Source organism: Rhinichthys klamathensis, unplaced genomic scaffold, assembly GCF_029890125.1.
Source record: "Rhinichthys klamathensis goyatoka isolate OS25496 unplaced genomic scaffold, OSU_Roscu_1.1 h1tg000059l_1, whole genome shotgun sequence".
NCBI lineage: Eukaryota > Metazoa > Chordata > Actinopteri > Cypriniformes > Leuciscidae > Rhinichthys > Rhinichthys klamathensis.
Genome location: NW_026606604.1, coordinates 9,284,881 through 9,306,776, shown reverse-complemented (window position 1 = coordinate 9,306,776; position 21,896 = coordinate 9,284,881). Strand labels below are relative to the sequence as shown.

General features: G+C 38.8%; 2 protein-coding genes across 2 annotated transcripts in view; one reads left to right on the top strand and one right to left on the bottom strand.

Annotated features, from left to right (window-relative positions):
* Positions 1 to 4,060: 4,060 nt before the first annotated feature.
* Positions 4,061 to 15,318, bottom strand: si:ch73-173p19.1 (uncharacterized). Its single transcript, XM_056249281.1, has 17 exons — positions 15,178 to 15,318; positions 14,367 to 14,473; positions 13,968 to 14,104; positions 13,570 to 13,730; positions 13,224 to 13,382; positions 12,657 to 13,116; positions 12,214 to 12,315; positions 9,934 to 10,024; positions 9,448 to 9,665; positions 9,129 to 9,371; positions 8,326 to 8,424; positions 7,881 to 8,074; positions 6,700 to 6,874; positions 6,447 to 6,603; positions 4,888 to 5,041; positions 4,647 to 4,758; positions 4,061 to 4,564 (listed from the first exon to the last, which is right to left on the bottom strand). The coding sequence occupies exons 1-17, from the start codon at positions 15,187 to 15,189 to the stop codon at positions 4,365 to 4,367; spliced, it is 2,781 nt and encodes a 926-aa protein (XP_056105256.1). The 5' UTR covers positions 15,190 to 15,318; the 3' UTR covers positions 4,061 to 4,364.
* A 931-nt stretch (positions 15,319 to 16,249) lies between these two features.
* The window catches only part of slc4a2b (solute carrier family 4 member 2b), a 48,848-nt gene continuing 43,201 nt past the window's right edge, over positions 16,250 to 21,896 (top strand). Inside the window, exon 1 of the mRNA XM_056249279.1 lies at positions 16,250 to 16,298. The gene's annotated coding sequence lies outside the window, so the exon portion shown is untranslated. The remainder of the gene's footprint in view (positions 16,299 to 21,896) is intronic.

Genomic DNA, 21,896 nt, shown 5'->3' with positions numbered 1-21,896 from the left:
GTCGTTCTGGCAGCTTGGTTTCAATAAAAGCTGTTTTTGGATTAACGAGGAAGTACTGAAATTTACAGGATGTTTTATAGTACATATGGCAAAAGAAGGAAATTTTGATTTCTCAATTCATGATACCGTATCTCGCCAACTCATTTTTAAAATATTTAAGCGTGATTTAAAGATATTTAAATTTTTAACTTTACAAAATAATTACATTTAAAGGTGCTCTACGTAACTTTTAGCGGCCTCTAGTGGTGATGTTTCAGATTGCAACCAAATTTTACAAGAGCGCTCGTGCTCGAACTCATAGACAATACCGTCTATTACGCAAATATCTCGGCAAATACTAGACGGATTCGGCGAGCACCGAGCTCGTTGGGACCATCTAGTCGAGCTGAAAAGAACCATATAAGTTCCATAGTTTTTGGTGGTGTTTTCGCGGAGATATTAGCAGAAAACCATCGGGCGCGCTGCAAAATTGCGGACGCCGGTGACGTCACGATCTCAGAAGAAAATCGCTCGTATCTCTGGAACGCAAAGACCCAGAGAGCTCAAATTCGGGGGAGGAGGTCCCAGGGGAACCCTTGCCCGAACACTAGAGTGGCGGGCCTCGGGGATGCCCCCTACCGGATCGCCGTTCGCTGGGACCCCCGATTTTGAACGGCTATAACTCGGGGAGCCGGGCGAGTTGGACCTCAGGGGTGGGCTCGTTCGAAAGGCCCCGTCCAGCACTACGAACGATTAGAGTCTTGGGAATATTGATCAAAGATTGACTGAGATATAAGCCGAAAAACGTGCGCCTTTAACCGGACGTAACTCCCTGACCGTCTACTAGGGGTGGAGCCGAACCCGAATACGGTATTCGGAAAGGTACAAATAACGTGTTTTTTACGAATAGTTATTTCGAACAAATACTTAAAAAAATATTTGTATTCGGGAACAAGAAAAACTTTATATCAAAAAGCTGCGTTTCCTCACGAGACCGCAGTGCATGCACGGATGAGTGAGTTAGAGTGTGTGAGTGAGTGAGTGACGTTCAGGAAGAGGTGACTGACACACGCTGCTCCACACAGCAACAGAGAGGGCTCGGCTGAGCGAAAAAACACTTAACTGCATCACTATTTTTGTTGAATAGATTTTTGTACCTTAACTGGGTCCCGGAGGCAGGTTATAACTTTCGGGAAGCGGAGTTTGATCGGGAGATCAATTACGCTGCATTATTGACGTCTGCAGTCGGATGCTGTCATGTTCGCTCTGTTTACGTAGCTCTGTTAGCTCGGTAATTTAGACAGAGTAACGTTAACGTTCGGTTAAAAAATGCTTGTGTAGTTGTGTCGAATTGTATGCACTTGTGGGAGTTATATGGCACGCAGATCTTTATTGATAGCGGCTCCCTGAAATTATTTCAAATCTCCCGGAATCTAACGCACATGCGAGACAGAACATACTGTGCTCCAAACTGTTAGCGCGCGCACGGAAGAGAGCGAGAGACCTTGCGTGTGTGCGTTATGAAAGCTAGTCAACCCCCCCCGTCTCACCAATCCAGTCAACTCCAAACTAGATTTTTAGGCCTATTTTAAATTTTTTCTCGAATACGAATACTTTTCCCCCCTCAACAAATACAGATACAAATACCGGCTGCTTTGCACACCCCTACCGTCTACAATAGACTGTATATAAGGAGAGAGGCTCGGGAGCGCGCATGCACGTCACATCCGTTGGATTTCGCGGTAAATCCGACCCGGAGACTTCACATAGAAATAGGAATACTGGCCTTCAGAGGTAATAGCAAAACTCGACAAGTGGATCATTTTAATGTGTGATTACAACCCCTTCACACACAGGCAATAAAAAAAGGATTCATTTTAGTAGAAAAGTTACATAGAGCAACTTTAAAGCAGCACTAAGTAGGAATTCCGTTTTTGTCAAACAGCGACCCCTAGAGTCGCTGTGGAGTACTTGTACTGTCGTGAATAGCACTCACGCAGAGATGGCTCGCACTCACGGCCGGATCCCCTCCCCCTGTACACCGGTACCTGTTCAGTAGGATGGAAGCTGTAACGAGTGGAAATAAGGTATGGCCCCTTTAGGAGCTGCGCGCGCCCTGTTTAACTGTCGGCAGTCTGTATTGTATGTGTGCCTCGAACACCACATGTATACGGCGCCGGGTTATTTCTGTTTGATGCTCATTTTATCCGAATTTTATCAGATCTGTTTTTTGCCATAAAGCAATTCGTTACCTCGCGAGACCTGATATCACACGATACTTCCTAACACTGAGGCCGGCGGGCCGCCGGCTCAAAGTTGCAAGGGTGGTTTTGCGGCTCACAGGCACCAGGGGGGTGCGAGACGACCACCATTCAACACGAAATCAGTAATATAAACATTACAATGACTCCAAAGCTGTTCGGTTAAGGTAAAAAAGTTACTTAGTTCACCTTTAAATAGGCCTACATGTTGCTTATTATTAAAGGGTAGTTGCGTAACACTAATAAAAATGTTATCAAAATACTTGTCAATTTTACATTATACAAAACAAAAGTGAGTTTATATATATATAGGGTTGCCATAAAATGAAATGGTTAAATAAACCATTGCAAAATGTATATTTTATTAATGCTGTGAACCATCCTAGTTGCCTGTAAAATAAACTGTACAAGCACATGTAATATAGAGAGCATGCATGGCCTGTACATGCATCACACACATAAGAGGTGGTATTCTGTGAATTTGTTAGTTGCTTCCCTAATGGATTGTTGTGAAATGTTTGTATACTTGCACATCACTATGTTACCTATACAGGATGTACAGAACTAACTTTTTCTAAAACATCAAACAGCATTCACTGTGTTAATGTCAGTGAAAAACTGACAACACAGCAGGAACATATGTTGAAAATTCATGGCATTTTAAATAAACGTGAAAAAGACGCTACTATGTTTATGATGCACCATTGACTGGCTCCTGAGTTCTGAATGTAAAAAACAGGGTTTTGTCTCTATTTCCATTTCAATTCAGACTAGACAACTGTTATAAACAAGAACGCTTTTGACGGTTTTCGTCAAACAAACCCTCGCATCATGTCAAGACAGAACAGCATCAAGCATTAAAGGTATGTTTATAATTTAGAACTTGACAATGTTTCTTAAATACATAGACCTTTTAGACCTCCAGATATAGTTGAGATCTTAGTTTTCACATCTTCAAATGTTATTGCATTCAAACGCATGAAGGTACAACACAAATGCTTACAGAAACAGTCGAACGCCAATGCTTCGATACGCCTGTGATGATGCTCTTCATTCGTTTTGTTTTGCACTATTCACTTTATAATTGAATCGGTATCATTTCAAAACTGTGCGAGTTAAAGACAGATATACAGTATGTTAGTGTAAACCTGGATCCAGTTAATGCCACTAGACTAACAAATATTTTATTTTTATATTTTAAAGATATGCTAATGAACTAACGAGTCCAAGATGAATATGCATGTATGATCCGGAATGAAACTTCTGTTAGATTCAGTAAAATTACAGACTTTGGCATGTAATTTCTTAACTAAATAAAAAAAACACTTAAAGGTACAGTAAGCGATTTCTGAGAATTTGTTGGAAGTGGATCAGACTGAGCACCAAAACACTATTAGCCAATCAGCAGTAGGGGGCGTGTCCATTCATTAGGGGGGAGGTGCCTGTGTTGCATAGCATGTTGGTGAATTTGGGGGCGGAGCTATCAAGATGGGGTGTGTTTGTTTTGGTGATTTTTAAATATCAACAGCATTTCTCAGAAATCGCTTACTGCACCTTCAAATGCACTTTCATTGCAACCGAGTCTAAAATGACTTTCCACTTCAATCCACTTATCCAACATATATTCACATAAAATCTAGGTGTCATTCATTTTTCAAATAAAAATATTGTGGTCATGCATGAATCCTTAATGTAAAAGATTAGGATACTTCTACATTTGTCATGCATAATGTTGATTATCAATATTTGAGCATCATCGTTACTAAATTATAACACCGCCGTGTACCTCATAATGCATTTTTGCACTGTATTACAAGTGGTCAATAATTTTTAATGATATTTCATTCACTTTATTTTACAAAAAATGCAAAATGTCCACAGAAAATAGAAATTTGAAGTGTGCATATCATGGCACATTTAAAGTTCCTTTTACAGACAAAACGCAGATTAAATATGAACTTTTTGTTCATAACACTAACAAGTTGTGTAACCACATAAAAAAAACAAAAAAACAATTCAACTTGATTGTCGAACCCAAGTGAGATTGTAGTGCTACTTTATGGAAAAAGGAAGCTCTGAATACTCTTTCCATTGAGAAACTGAAGGCTACTAACAAAAATAAAACTAGGATCGTGTGGTGTTGCCGCCATCATCGTAATCGTCGTCGTCAGACTGCTGGTCTGGAGGTATGGCGCGGGTTTGGCTGGCTCGTACGCTGGTCAGGTGAGGGCAGGCGGAGATCAGGTTGGCAATGCCAACGAGAGTCACACCTGTGCCGTCCAGGTTCACTTGACTCAACTGCATACGACACAGGAACTTCAGACCTGAGATATTAAACACATGATGTTAGAGATGTTTCTTTATACTAGAACAGGATTTTGGAGGGGATACCAATATGCAACGTACCGTGATCAGTGATTCTGGTTCTGCTGAGGTTGAGTTTCAGCAGCTGCGGACAGTATACTAGACCTTGTCTGATCACTGTATCGCCAACCTGTGTACTGGCCAAACCCATCACCTACAAAAACAACATGGAAGTTGAATTTCTAAATACATAACAAAATATTATAAATGTTGATCATTTTCTTTACTGTCACTTTTGATAAAAAAGTAAAAAGGAAGATTTTTTTATATTTAAATCCTGTACCTGCAGATGTGGCAAGTGTGTGATCAAGGCTGAAACGCCCCTGCTAGTGACGGCAGTCCGGTCGAGACACAGTTCCTGGAGTTCTTTTAGACTGATCAGTCCTTGCAGCCCACTGTCACTCACTTGAGTGTTGCTAAGAGACAGCTTCTTCAGCCTATCAGGTAAAAAGGGGCGTGGTTTTCATTACCATCTTTGAAATAGCGACATTAGTTGCAAATAAAAGGTCTATTTATACCAACTGCGAAATTAAATGCACTAGTCATTGTTTTACTACAGGATACAATCTGTTGGACGATACAAATTTCACTTGCTTTAATGCAGAGGCATAGCAATATATTGTTGTATAATCACTTGTTTTTGCTCAGAATGCCGAAAAAAATTGTATTGGTCTGAGTTTTATCTTCAAACACAAAGGTAAAATATATATATATATTTGCTGTCAGACAAAAATGAATACATAGTGTGAATAGGTTCTTAAGAATGGATTGTTTGTAGTTGTAATTGTTTTGTGGGACATATTTGCTCTTGGTTTGAATAGATTGTTACACATAAATCAGGGTTTCCACAATTTCTGAACAAAGAATTTCCATGATTTTCCATGCCTTTTCCAGCTGTTTTTTAAAAAATGAACAAAGGATTTTTTAAAATTCTAGTAAATTCTAGCTGAAGAAAGAGCCAATCACATTTAGATTTGATTTATTTCCATGACTTTTCCATGCCTGGAAATAACACTTTTGAAATTTTCTAATATTTCCAGGACTTTCAGGACCCTTATGAAATGGACTACAACCAGGGCCTAAAACTAACTTTTTGCCACACCTACCGATGGCTGGTGACTTAGGGATAAGTTCACCCAAAAATGATTTACTCAACCTCAAGTTGTTCCAAACCTGTATGAGTTTGTTTTTTCTGTCGAACATAAAAGAAGATATTTTCAAGAATGTTAGTAATCAAACATTTGATGGTAGCTACTGACTTCCCCATAGTAGGATAAAAAATGCTTTGGAAGTCAATGGGGTCCAACAACTCTCTGGTTAGTTACCAACATTCTTCAAAATATATTTTGTGTTCAACAGAAGAAAGAAACTCATACAGGTTTGGAACAACATGTGGGTAAGTGATGACAGAATTACATTTTTTGGCTGAACCATTCCCTTTAAAGTCCCCGTGTGGTGAAAATCAAGATTTTAATGTTGTTTATATGTCTTTGTGGTGTTTTTAATATGCTTTAAGACAAACCAAGTACAAATTCAGAAGTCAACACCATTGCTGAGTATTTTCTCCTTAAGACTGCGGTGAACCAAAGACAGTCTCAAAAACGCGGTTTGAAATCGCTGGCGTTTCTGACGTCACAAACTACCTTGTAACCAATCACGTCAACGAGTGGCTCTCTGAGCTGGTGTGAGTGAGTGGAGGCGGGGCTAATTTGCACATTAATTTCAGCATTACCAGATTTGCAAGTTTGCATTACACCAAATTAAACCAGAACAAGGGCTGCTTTGGTCTTTTGATCTCCTACTTAGACATATTTAGACTCATGGCTTTGCTTAAAGCTCTACCTGTTCATGTTGGCAAGCTGCGTAATGCCGTGGTCGGTGAGCTGAGTGTAGTCGGTCAGGTCGAGCTCTAAGAGCAAAGTCTGTCTGGACAGAAATGACAATCCAGCGTCTGTCACACAGTGTCTGCCAGGAAGGGTGAGCTGGGTGAGCCTCAGGCCTGCACGGAGGAATCAAACAATGTAGACACTAAAGCCCCATACAGGACTAAACAACTTGCATTCTGGACTGAAATTAAAATTCCATGTGTCTGCACCTGAAATGATCTCCAGCGCGTGGTTTCCATCTGTGACGGGTATGCCAGCCAGGCTGAGAGCTGATAGGCTAGGGTGGGATGCTAGGCACTGGAGAGAATTTTCCCGTACACCTGTGCCGTCCAGGTGAAGCGTCTGCAGGTTTCGGAGCTCTGCGAGTGCAGACACATCACTCACCTGAAGGCAAAAAGAGACAAACGCTAAATATAGGGTAAACATATAGTGAGGTCCAAAATAAACCCTAAAAACAAACCCTGTAACAGCTTAATGACTTTGAGATTGTGCAAGCTGATTTAGGCTTGTTTGGAGAAACAAAAACAGTATATATATTTAGACTATAGGTCAAATGTTTAGGGTCAGTAAAAAAATATTTCCTTAAGAAATGTATACTTTTATTTAGTAAGCATGCATTAAATTGATCAAAAGTGAAAGTTTAACAGTTACAAAAAATCTCAAATAAATGCTGTTCTTTTAAACGTTCTATTCATCAAAGAACCCTAACAAATGTATTAAGGTTCCCACAAAAATATTAATCAGCTCAACTGTTTTCAACATTGATGATAATAATAAAACATGTTTCATGAGCAGCAAATCAGGATATTAGAATGATTTCTGAAGGATCATGTGACACTGAAGATGCTGAAAATTCACAGGAATAAATTACACTTTAACATATTTAAAGTTATTTTAAATTGTAGTATTATCTCACAATATTACTGTTTTTACTGTATTTTTGATCAAATAAATGTAGCCTTGGTGAGCATAAGAGACTTCTTTCCAAAAATTGTAAAAAAATCTTACCGACCCCAAACTTGTAAAGGTAGTGTGCATGTAAATAAAATATCCATTGACATCAAAAGTTTATTTATGTGAAAGGGATGGTATATATTTTAGCAGATTATTAACAGATCAGATAAATATGAAAAATAATCTATACTTTTGGATAGACAGAAATTCATAAATCCTAGTATATACACATTAGGTACTATTCTTTTCTTTTTTTGCATACTTTTCACAGAGACTGCGGCAGCATTATTTGGATTAAGTCTATTATTGTGAGATATAGTCTATTTTAGATATTCCCATCCATAAATGGCATGTAAAACAAACTCTGAGATTAAACCTGAGATTAAAAAAAAGATCTATAAACATGTTTATAAATTAAACAATCTGTGTAGATTACCTTGGTGTGTTTAATACTGAGCATTCGCAGTTGTGGCACGCACGAGGGCAGCGCTCTCAGTGTGCTCTCCGTGATGGCCGTCTGATTCAGGCTGAGCTGACACAGCGCAGAGGAACCTGACTGCAGATACATCAGCAGACCTGCATCGCTTACTTTGGTCTGGTCCAGAGCCAGGAACGTCAGACTGCGGAGTCCTGAGATCAGACAGAACGAGAGCACGCATTTCTACATGATAATCTCTTATAGATGCTACACTTCATGTGCACTTGCGGTCTTGTGGACTTACAATGGCCGCCGTATGCGTGTGTCTGATAAGTCCACAAGACAGTAGGGTGTCCCATTTGTCATTTTAGGTTTCAGGAGGGTGCTCAGTCAAAGCGGCATTACGTCACTAAAGCATGGAATAACGCGAGGGGTTTATGTGGTTCCCGACGCACCGTCTCACCTGTGATATGCTGCATGCAGCTGTCTGTTAGTTTGCTACAGGACGACAGGTTGAGATGCTGCAGTTTTGAGAGGTTGGACAAAACAGAAAGACCGGCATCTGGAAAATGAAAAAGGAAAAGAGGATCTCACAGCTTTACAAATAATTTTACAAGCAATTCAATACACTGAAATGTGTCATATAGAACTTTTCTAAGAAGGAAATGCCATATTTGGTCATATTTCACCCCTCAATTTTGTTTTTATTATGGTTCTGACAATTAAGCACATTAACCCCTAAATTCTCATTACCAAAATGCAAAAAAATCTCATGACTTTGTTACAGAAAGTCACCATATGTTTATAGTACTGAATATCATCTTGTTCAGACATTTCTTTACAACAAATATGATGACTGTAGTACAATTTAATATTAATTGTGCTTTATTCATATTACAAGTAAATAAAAATAATTATTATTTACCAATAACAACATGGTAAATTAGTAAAAATGTTTTATTAGAATAGTATATTTGTATTAGATTAGCATTAGAATTATTATTAGTATTATTATTAATAAATATTTATTCACATTAATGTCGTTTTTATTATTTTATAAAGATATTTTAATGATATATTTTGATAATCTATCTTTAAAAATTATATAAATATTTGTGTGTATATATACACACACACACAACCATTCAACATAATGTAACAATTCTTAATGAAATAAAAATAGCAAAACAATAATAATAAACATAATTTTTCTTTCAATAGATTTTTAGGGTCTGGCCATTTCTTTTTAGTGAGATTCTCACACACCTGTGATAAGTGGAGAGTTGACGAAGCTGAGATGCTTGAGACAGGAAAACGCCCTCAGTTGCCGCAGAAGCTCGTTGGTGGTGTACGGGTAGCAGTTTAGGACAAACCTTTGCAGCGGGCAGCCAAAGAACAGCTCCAGTGTACGTGGTCGGAGTGAACGCTCACGTGCCATGTGAGCCAACAAGAGCTCGGCCAGCTCTGGGGTCAGACACGCCAGGCTACTGCTGTACTGCATGCTGGGAGCTGAGAGAGCAAGATTAATGGCTTGTCTTAAGAACTCATGTGATTAGTAAACAACACTAGTTGGTGTCTTTCTGACCTGTCATGAGGGAAACGGTGGCCCTGGTGGCCATCGAGCAGAGAGAGGGCACACGGGGGGTCTTGAAGGCTTTTTTGGGGGGTGAGGGCTGCCCGTGTGGTGAATGCTGCTCGTCGTGATGGGCGGCTCTCTGTAAACGCTCTACCGCCGCTTGACCCGCAGCTCCACGCAACGCACGGGCTTCCTCAGGGTCTGCTGGGACTTCAGGCTCCGCCTCCCTTCAACACACAACCAATTACACTGAGTCACAACCTCATCTATTTTAAGGACAAAGCACACTGCTCAAGTTTTCCAAATGCTAAAGCAAATGTACAGTATATAACATTTTGGCTGAGAAACAAATCGAGCATAGCAACTGACAGTCGTAATGATGAAAGAGAGAGACATATTGACATGTAGAATTGCAAAAAGATTTTCTTTCTTATATTTTTTTTGCATACTGAATTGTGGTCTTTTTATGAAGCTCTTATTTATCACATGTCCTACCTGAGTCTGTTGCCCTGCTCCGGCCAGTGATGCCTCGGCTCCAGTCCTCCTCTTGCCCTGTTCTCCAGGAAGAAGGGCAACTGTGGCATTCCTGCCAGAGCGAGGAGAACATTTACAATTTGTATCAAGTATTTTGAGTTTTATACATTTATTTTGATTTAGCTTATGGTTAAAACCCCACAAAAGCTTTAAGTTTGAATAGCATTTTTTCCCTATTAGAACAAGAAAACAGGTTTCCCAAACCTTTTCCACGACTTCTTCAATCTTTCATGATTAATGGATAAGAATTTTGAAAATATTTTTTTTATAAAAGAGCAGTTTCTAGCATATATTTTTTAGATATAATATATCAGATATACAAATATTTTGGAGCTGAACATAACAGAATATCAAGTAGCAGTAAATACTTTTAAATTGTTAAAAAATATATATATCAAATTAATGCAGTTCTTTTGAACTTTCTATTCATCCAAAAGTACTGGATTTTTTTTTATCAGGGTTGCCACAAAAATATAAATTATAGAATAAGAAATTATAATAATAATAAATGCTTCTTGAGCATCAAATTCATTTCTGAAGGATCATGAAGATATACAGTACCTGTATACTATAATATATATAGTATAATACAAATGTTTGTTATATATGAACAAACATGTACATATCTTTTTAAGATTACATAAATGATATTTAAAAAAAGGATTGAATTCATTTCAATAACTATTCCAAGCCTGGAAATCACAATTAAAACAAACAAACAAACTATTAGTTCCATGTTTTTCATGACTATGTTGATGTATCTTTAAAAAACTATTTACAATTACTTACTTGTACGACCCAAGTACATCAAGTAAACAAATTAAATTCAAATTGCACCTTGTTACTACCAAATTAAGCAAGCTTTCAATTACACAGCCTCAATATCACAAGAGTTGCACTGGAAGGAACCGCATATTAAGCTAATTACCGTATATTAGCATGTTCACAGGCCGGCCCGCTAAACCAATCCAGCTGGAATTAATTCCTGTGTGTCTCTAGTGTACAAATTAACATATGATCTCCTGTCGACTTCACCGCATCTCAAAACGATGTCCAAAGCTGCTTTCTCTCCCAGCGTGTCTGAAATCCCCCACATTAAACTTCCAGTGAAAAGAGCGATATGTCAGAGAATAAGCAGTTCTAACACACGAGAACTGGCTTGCTTAATTGTTGCGTTTTTCATCATTTGAACGAGGTGAATGGGTTTTTACTTATAAATGGGTCTAAACTAGGACAAGGGCGGGCATTCACCTCTTACCCAATATGGACTTCCCAGTGTTTCTCACACTTTGGTCACTGACTAAAACCCCAACGCAGGGTTACTGAACAAAGATCTGAGATTCAGCAGTCCAAATGCAGCAATACTGTGATTGTTTCAGATCAATAATACACATTATATGATCTGTTACATCCCAGCAAACACAGAACACTCTCCTAACGTAAGAATTAATATTCAAGGAATGTTCTTTTTAGGTTTTGTATTTAAACAACCAAAAACTAACATTCTCGGAACGTTCTGGGAAGCAAAGCTGGACTGAGAGCGTATCTATATGATAAAAAAAAAACAGCTAAACTAGTATTTTTAGTCAGGCATCTACTTCCATTTATTTGATCAACTAAGCTTTTGCAGAATCATGAACGATGACCTTCAATGAGAGCTGATAAAGCCAGTTCTTTGGATGTTTTGGAGGAGTCCAATCATTACCATTCCTGTCCTCCTTCTGTTTCTGTTGAGAGATTATGGCCTTTTCTGATTCATTGGAGCCCAAAAAGCAGCGTACATGGCCGTTCACATCAACATCTTTGGTTTAGGGCCTCTAAAGGAATTCCCTTTGATTGAGGCTTAAAGTGCTTGTTTTATCTTTGATGGTTTGTGGAGTTTCATCCAAAGCAGAGTTGACTGTAATCAAGCCGATGCTAATTGTAATGACTCAATTATTTGGAAACGACTTTTCACATGTTTTATTAGCTACTCATAATGCAAGCGTCACTATTATTATTAATTCTCATACTTGAACAAACCCCAAACCATAAGTATTTAACTTCGGCACCTAACTCATCCTGCAACGTGCTACAAACATAAATAGAACCTCAAAATGACTTTTCCAAGCGATCAAACAATATATAAGTTGGAAACATCTCATAGATTTACAGGGAAACTCAAACCATATCTAAAGACCAGTATGTCATAGAGACCTGGGAGAAACCATCAAGAAACCACCCAGAACAACCATTATGTACCGTTGAGATGAAATGGAGGTACAACTTCTTCTTCTGGTTGCTGATCATTTTCTAAATGTTCCTCATCTGCTGCATCACCTTGCACCAGTTTCTGGCCTCGTCCTGTCGAATGAAAATGTCTAATTACAGAATATTTGTGTAGAGCAGGGTTATTATTATCAACTAAAACTATTCAAATGCAAAAAATAATTTTAGTAGGTTCGAGCTAATTAACTGGGAGAGAGCAGTGAGTGCTTTGCTTGGAAAACTAAAACTATTAAAAAGATTTTTGTTGATTTCTGTTAATAAATTATAAAAAATAAATTAAAAAATAATAATAAAAATGACAAAAACACATAAAATTACTAAATATTAAACTAAAATATTTCAATCAGAATTTTAATAGTATATAAATAACACTGCATGGTGCATTCACAAATGAGTTTGAGTAAAGTAAATCTTACCCCAGAAGTGAGAGGGTCCTGACAGTGGAGGTTCGACCCCAGGAATCCCAGCATACCCCACTGCTTCCTCCCACAGCTGATGGGGCAGTGGTGGGGGCACATCCAGTTCCTCTAGAGCTTCGGCCTCCACTTGGGGTGGCTCATTGAGCGGTGCCACCGGCTCTTCCTGTGGCTCCACCTCCGGCTGTCCTACAACAGCCAATACGGACACTGGACTGGGCGGGTCCTGAGGCGTCTCAGGTGGCGTGGTCTGTATGCAAAGTGCAGCGTTGGGGGTCAGTCCCAGAGACCGGAGGGAGCAGGTTAGCTCAGTTTCACCGAAGCGCTTGCGAGGGAACCCTTGCAGGAGGGAGAAGGCGGGTAGTGATGGGTGGCGACCGGTAATGAACTCGACGACGTGACTTAAGAGAGTGTCTGCAGGGAAACGCTCACGCATTGATTCCCCAGAAGGGAGACGGATCTATAACACAAAACAAGTACAAACATTTCAGACAAATTAAAAATAAATAAATCATACTAAATACTAAATTGTTAGAAAGCAGAGGGAAAACACAAGTAATCTCGCACCATGAGGATGCAGTGGTTGTCCACGCTCGTCTCCACACGTCCACCCAGTCTCTGTCCCTGTCCACTGGATGGAGAGGTCTCAGCTGTGGCTTCAGTTTGTGCCTTTTCCTGCTGACTGCGCCGGTCCTCTGCTATCCTCTTCAATACCAACTCACGCTCCTGAACAGGACAAACTGTTACTGCACTGGGAACCAAAAATGACCTTCCTATGGTGACCTCTTTATGGTATTATATCTATATTTGATATATTAAAACATATATATAATTATTTATATACATTTTTGGGTGAACTAACCCTTGTTTATGGAGCTTTATTGTAAAAATATGAAACCTTTCACTGATTCACCTGCTTCTTTTGTCTCTTCTCTAGCTGTGCCTCTTGAGCCACTCGTTGCCTCTGCTGCTCGTGGAAATTACTCTTATCCTGCTTGATCCGTGTTTCCAGGGGTGGATGCTCTTTTGCTCCGGGACTGTTTGCGGAAGGAGGTGCCAAGACTAAAGAAGGACCTAAAAGCAGAAAAAAAGCTGTTAATGCATTCCTCTGCATTGCATAACATATCAGAAACCTGCATTAACGTCTGCTAATGATCTGCAGTGCACTATGCACAAAATCACATGACCTGTGAGTCACAGATTATTTACACAGTAAATCAAATTTTCCTTCCCAGCAGAATGTTAACCCTCTTGTGAAAGAAGTCTGTTTGTCATATAAATGAGTAAATGAACAAACTGCTGTTTTTTTACCTGTTGCTTCAGACTGTGAGTTGTTGTTGTTGTAGCAAAGAGCATCTTTGGGAGCGTTGAACGCAGAAAACGCTGTTTCTAGAGGACCTGAAGGCTGCTTGACTAGTTTATGCCGTGGACTCCCACCTTGCAAAAGCCTTCAGAGCAAATGTGAGAATAAATGAGAGGGCTGGAGAAGCTTTTGCTTAATAACCAAACACAATGCTGTCTAATAACACTTTGAATATTCCTTAAAGCCACTGAATTTAACCAGACAGGTGAGTATTCAACCTATGACTACTATTACATATTAAAAGAAAGCTATTATATAACTAACACATTATTTTCTTGGGATACAATAACCAATTAAACCTATTTCACTATTCAGGAATATAAAATAACATCCTGAAAAACATTTACCATTCAGCCGCTTCTGGTACAGAGAAGAATCCTGCCTGCATCGCTGCCTGTATCTGGTCCTCACTGAAGCCCATCTCAGTGAGAGTGCTGATGAACCCCCCTATGGTCTAGATAACAAGAAAACATTATGAACTCCATTGCAAAGGTATTATTTATTAAGGTATAACTTCATATTCTCATAGCATTTATCATGCACACGGTACTAATGCTGTCACCACAGATATCACAGTGGACTTTCCCTCTTATAGTTTGATATCATGACACAGTTTGAGGCAACGTAAAATGCTATTTTTATACGATTGATTTATTAAGCTGTATTCTGAAAGCAAGAAGCTTTCTTCATAACTAAATATTATTACACTACGCAACGCTTAACAGAATAGTTATTGTGCATTCAAATAGTCGATTGTGTGTGTCGACTTAGTTTTAGCTAGGCCTACTTGAAGAACACTTAAAAATGAGAAGTGTTTATATTATTTGATTACATTTGTCATTAATCTAGCAGTATATATTTGAGAAGGCCATGCACAATGCCCGATATTGTTTTCAATAAAGGTCTCAAGAGGCTTTCCTCGCAGACCTAGGCCTACTTTTCATTTCCTTGTAATCTTATAGAGTTACAGTAACAATGACTGCATGACTGAAAGCTTAACGAGACTATAATAAAAGGTTGTACTTGATGCTGTTCTATTGAAACTAATGTACTTATCACAGTTTATCATGTTTTATACATGTCGGACAAGCTAATATACCAATGCAATAAGCTTTGCAAAAACATTGCCGATTCTCATTAACCATAGTTTCTGCTTACCGATGTGTCCATAATTGTATTCAATATGCTCAAAAATACTCGATATTGCGGTTTGTTGTCACTTTGCAGACGGTGTTTACTGATTGTCCGCACAGTAGAATGGTGACCGCTTACGTCACGGGGTTTTTTCCGTCCTGACTGTACGCTCGACGCTGATTGGATGACTGACATTCGGAAACGCCTCTTAAGGACCGCCCCCACTGTTAGTTGAACCTGTCAATCACAGCTCGTCTGAATGTGTTAAAGGAGCAGGCGCGTCTTTACCCAGAGTGGAGTTCACAAACATTTACCATTCACACGCTCAGTTAACGAAACACAGTTATCTTTTGTCTACTAAAGCAACTAATTTCCATTTTGTTACGAGGTTTATTTTATTTCTGACATGCAATAAGTATTAGTGTCCGGCAGATGTCATATTTGGTCAACAAGGCCATGTTGGGAACAAAATGATACAATTCTAAAATGATAAGTAAATAACAATATAACATAATATAATATAAAAAGTCATTTTATTTAATTTTTGAACAGATGGTCAGTCAAAGGATCGATGTGCTTTAAATTTAGAAAATGTTAACTGTCAAACTTGAGCCAGGGCCATTTTATTGTTCCATTCATTTCTATTGGGTTTGCAACAATTGTACTAAAATGTGGGTTACGCCAAAATACAATTTTGTATGATTCTGCACCAACATTTTATGTTGGTTTTAAGTTTTTGAAACACATTAATATTAAATTCCCATAAATTGAAGAAAAATGGTTGTTTGTTCAATTTATTTTACAATAGCTTGGGACATGCATTTATTTCACATGCAGTAATATTTAAGCATCATCCGTCTTATTAATTTTTGTCATTATCAATTTAGTAATTTACCAGATATAAGGTTGGTTGCATGAGTAAAAGGTAGGCTTTAGGAATTTCAAATAAATTGTGTATCTATCATTTGACGTGTGCAGGCATGCATAAAATATAAATAAAAGCCTGTTGGAGGTGTTTGGTTTTTTTTTTTTGTGAAAAGGGAAGGAGATCCCCAGTCGAAATATGTAACCTACGGCACGCAGGCGCGCGCGCGCATCAGATGAGATGTGGTTCATCCGTGAACGCTAAGGGGAGATCGGTTGAGGTAAGACACAATTCAGACATGTTTAGTGTTTTATACACTTATATATGAGCAGACTGTGAGTAACATTAGGGATTCCGCTCACATTTCCCACGTTTAAAGTGTCCGGGCGCATGAAAAGTGAGTTTCTGACCTGTTCGCGTGCATGCGAGTCGGTGCGGGTGAACAGTTAGCTTGCGCTAGCTCTCAATTGAAATAACTTTAAACCGGGAAATCTTAAATGAACATGGGCTGAGAAAACGGTGTCCTGTAATGACCAAACCGTCTGCTTCCGTATCGTGTGCTCGTTTCTGTGAGTCGTGGTCGCTGGACTGCTGTCAAACGCGAGTGAACAGACATACGCATGAAAACCGAAAACCCACACTGCCACGTGATATTCACGGGGAAAATATTCAGTTATTGAAACACCGCTGAAAAGGAAACTAGGGAAGTCGTCCAGTGACTTTACATTTAAATATAGTAGTTGAGTACAGACACAGTTTATATATAGTCTGGAAATGTATATTTATATCTAGCTATATTTCGCTGTAAAACAAAACAAGTTTGACTCTATCTATCTATCTATCTATCTATCTATCTATCTATCTATCTATCTATCTATCTATCTATCTATCTATCTATCTATCTATCTATCTATCTATCTATCTATCTGTCTGTCTGTCTGTCTGTCTGTCTGTCTGTCTGTCTGTCTGTCTGTCTGTCTGTCTGTCTGTCTGTCTGTCTGTCTAATCTATCTGTCTAGCTATCCATATCTCTCTGTCTCTATGAAATAATCTCATATTTTCAAAATATATAAAAAATATGACAAAGTTGAACCATAGACAGACAGATGGTTCAACTTTGTCATATTTTTTTTATATACAATACAGTATTATATTAGATATAGGCTACTGTTTTGATATGTGTTATATTCTGTTTTGACACTCGTATAAAATAAATTCATGAACAAATTAATTTAGGCAATAGGTAGAAAATTTGTAGTCAGAAGAATGGCACAATCATTTGTTTATAAACCTTGAAGCTTTAAGCTGCTGTGGTTGGTTTGTGCTTGTTACCGTGGGTCAGCTGGATTTATCTCAGATCAGTGTTGTAAAGCCATCAAGGAGTCAGATTTCTTAGAGGAACAAAGCAATGACTTGGTCGAACCAGTATTTGCAAGCTTTAAATGTGCAACTTTGCCTTTGTTTTTGCAGTGTGATTAAGGCATAATAATGCCAGATGCCAGTAAATCGGTGCAGATTACAGCAGCGTAGAGCGAAGAAAGAAATATCTTTATATAGGGGTGGCCCAAATTTTAATTCATGATATCGTGAAAATCTCCAACGATAGACATTTTACATCGTGGTGGAAACGACATTGTCCTACCGCCAAGCCCTATCTTTGTACTACTTTCTTTATCTGTGCTTACCAGACAATATTTCAAAATCCGTAGTGCAGTAAGGATGGAATGTCATCTGTACATTTTGAACCGCTTATTTGTTTGTTTGTTCATTTTCTTTTCTTTAAACAGGTAAACATTATGAGAGGAAGATGCAATTGTTTCTTTATTATTCTTTCTTTATTTTCATCTGAAATGCTGGTTGGTTTTACAAACTCTAGACTAGAAAAATACTAGTAATGATAAAATGAAATGAGCTTTATTCCTGCTAGCATTCCAGAGCAGATCAGCTGTAAACTAGTTTCTTTAGCCCTTCTGGATTACGTTTGAAAAAACACACTTCGTAGGCTGCTATTTCTCTGCAGGGTCAAGTTCTGCATTGCGTTTTTGTAATTGTGTGCCCAGCTGGCGACGCTAATCACCTGAAAAATATTTTTAAGACCGTTGTTCTCACGTATACCAAATCTGACATGGCTCTTTTGCGAATAGGCCCTCCTCAGGTAGCGTGACCTAACACTTGACCAGGAACTCCTATATGGTTTTTACAATACTGTGTTTCCCAGGATATGTGTTATTGTACTCACATTGTCGTGAGCTGGTTCGATATTTCATTGTGATTGTTGGTTTTGGTGTGACTGAAGGTATGAATGACAGTGTTCTTCTGGTCAGAACTTGCTTTGTTGGGTTTGTTCAGTGCTGTCATATTACAAAGATGTGATTGTTTGCTCCAAGTTAAACACAAAGAGTGTGAGAAACTCAGACGGAGCTTTTGTGTGTTGGTAACCCAAGTCTGTGAAACCCCTGCTGATGGTCTGCAGAGAAAACACCTTTACCATTTAAACAGTTGTCCCAGGGCTGTTTAGTCTTGAAGTGATAATTAAATGAGCTTAGCGCACTGCTGTTTGAATTTCACCTGTGCTCCTGTAGTTTCTGTCTTGCACATCAGGAATCATTCGTAAACACTTTTTTTTTTTGTAGCGCAGCACTTCCATCTGTTTTATGAAGCTGTAAAATCTTGTAGGGCTGAAAGTAAGGTCACACTTTAGTTTAGGGTCCAATTCTCACTATTAACTAACTATTTACTATGACTTTTGCTTCAATAAACTCTTTTATTTTACTTCAATAAAATAAGGTAGTTGTTAAGTTTAGGTATTGGGTAGGATTAAGTGATGTGGTCATACAGAATAAGGCATTAATATGGGCTTTAATAAACAGCCAATATCCTAGTAAAATGCATGGTAATAAGGAACTACTTAATAGTGAGAATTGGACCCTAAACTAAAGTGTTACCCAAAGTAATAATCGATTATTAACTCTTTAACTCTTGTTATATGAATATATGAATATCTGAACATATGATATATCAGAATAAAGAACAGAGCCTCTACTTTAAAAAAAATTTGAGCTTCATGCAGTCTTTTTTTTTCAATACTTGAATGTAGGTAAGTGTCATTAAAAAAAAAAAGCAACAATGATCATTTTTGATCATTTTCACAAAATTTTCATGGCCCCCAAAATATTTTGTTATATGATTATCTGAACATACGATATGATAAATCAAAATAAAGAACAGTCTTTTTTTTAAACTTGAATGTAGGTAAGTTTTATTTAAAAAAACAACAAAAAAACAACAGAGACTGTGTGTGGATCGGATTCAGAACGATAATCGAAACACAGATGGAGTAGATTGCGTCCCATCCATCAAAGCTTCACAGTCCTATAGCTCGTCATGGGTCGACATTTCAGACAGAGATGGTCTTATTGTTGGGAGATACGAGGATCCGTGGCTCATTGGGAAAAGCGTAATGGCTAACTTGGATCACATGTGCATTGATAACTAGATCATTTAATCTTGTTGAGTTGTGTGACAGTCAATCACTGTTTGCAGATGCCATAGAAATGAATGAGAAGTGCTGTAAACTTTCATATCTGTCACCCAATTGTCTGTGACTTCTATTTTTAAAAATTCTGTTTTATAAGAGATCAATCCAAAATGAATATTTAAGAGCAAACATGTTAGCTGATGTGCTGTCAATTCATTGAGTAAACTTTCCTCACAAAAGCAGTTTATTCAGTGTAGTGATAAGTCTCTCCTCCATTGACATCCATTAAAAAAACGGCATCTTGTCTCTTTTCCTGCGTACTGCAGCATTAGCGGGCGTTACGCTTTTTTCGGCTCAGGTTGCAGGCTTTCCTTCAAGTGGCTTTGGTTTAGATTTAGGGTGTGTTCACACTTGTAGGTCGGTTCGCTTGGTTTGTTTGGTCCGGAACAAAAAAAAGTCCGCTTAGCCTTCACAGTGGAATTTTAACACCGAACCTAAAGGCATAGGGATATGTTCACAACCTGATTGGTCGGCTTTTATTACGTACACTGTTAAAAATTACCTGTAAATTTTACAGTAAAATACTGGCAGCAGGGTTGCCAGCCAGTTACTGTATTTTTTACAGTAGCGTTTCTGTAATTTCATTTACAGAATTTTACTGTATTCTCTGATTACATTAAATAACAGTATTTTTAAATTGTTGTATTTTTTTACAGTAAGTTACATGAATCTTTGTATTTGCTATATCTAGAGGAAGTATGTAAAAGGCAGTATTTACAATATACACTCACCGGCCACTTTATTAGGTACCCCATGCTAGTAACGGGTTGGGCCCCCTTTTGCCTTCAGAACTGCCTCAATTCTTCGTGGCATAGATTCAACAAGGTGCTGGAAGCATTCCTCAGGGAGTTTGGTCCATATTGACATGATGGCATCACACAGTTGCCGCAGATTTGTCGGCTGCACATCCATGATGCGAATCTCCCGTTCCACCACATCCCAAAGATGCTCTATTGGGTTGAGATCTGGTGACTGTGGAGGCCATTTTAGTACAGTGAACTCATTGTCATGTTCAAGAAACCAATTTGAAATGATTAGAGCTTTGTGACATGGTGGAAGTAGCCATCAGAGGATGGGTACATGGTGGCCATAAAGGGATGGACATGGTCAGAAACAATGCTCAGGTAGGCCGTGGCATTTAAACGATGCCCAATTGGCACTAAGGGGCCTAAAGTGTGCCAGGAAAACATCCCCCACACCATTACACCACCACCACCAGCCTGCACAGTGGTAACAAGGCATGATGGTTCCATGTTCTCATTCTGTTTACGCCAAATTCTGACTTAACATCTGAATGTCTCAACAGAAATCGAGACTCATCAGACCAGGCAACATTTTTCCAGTCTTCAACTGTTCAATTTTGGTGAGCTCTTGCAAATTGTAGCCTCTTTTTCCTATTTGTAGTGGAGATGAGTGGTACCCGGTGGAGTCTTCTGCTGTTGTAGCCCATCCGCCTCAAGGTTGTGCGTGTTGTGGCTTCACAAATGCTTTGCTGCATACCTCGGTTGTAACGAGTGGTTATTTCAGTCACTGTTGCCCTTCTATCAGCTCGAACCAGTCTGGCCATTCTCCTCTGACCTCTGGCATCAACAAGGCATTTCCGCCCACAGAACTGCCGCTCACTGGATGTTTTTTCTTTTTCGGACCATTCTCTGTAAACCCTAGAGATGGTTGTGCGTGAAAATCCCAGTAGATTAGCAGTTTCTGAAATACTCAGACCAGCCCTTCTGGCACCAACAATCATGCCACGTTCAAAGTCACTCAAATCAACTTTCTTCCCCATACTGATGCTCGGTTTGAACTGCAGGAGATTGTCTTGACCATGTCTACATGCCCAAATGCATTGAGTTGCCGCCATGTGATTGGCTGCTTAGAAATTAAGTGTTAACGAGCAGTTGGACAGGTGTACCTAATAAAGTGGCCGGTGAGTGTATTTTCCTGCTTTCTGAATATTAATGACTGGCAGTATAACTGTGATGGGCAACATCGCGACTATGACGAGACAAATCAGGTATGCTTGAGCATTCTGTCCTTTTTAGGGTCGCGTCTTGTGACATCATGACCGCACCAGGGTTCAGATGGCAGCGTTCACACTTATTCAAATGAACCGCACTAACAGAGCAATCACACCTGGGTTCGTAAAACGAACCAAACTTGCCAAGTGTGAACACACCCTTATTTGCGGTTTAATGTCTGAGAAGATGCATAATAGCGCCTGTGAAAACATGGATTGCTGGAAATTTCCGTCAATGGCGGGGAAGCGTTGTGTCATAAATGGTGGAAAATTCCATCAATGGCGGGGAAAAAGTCTGTTGCCAAACTCTGAACTGTGCTAAAGGA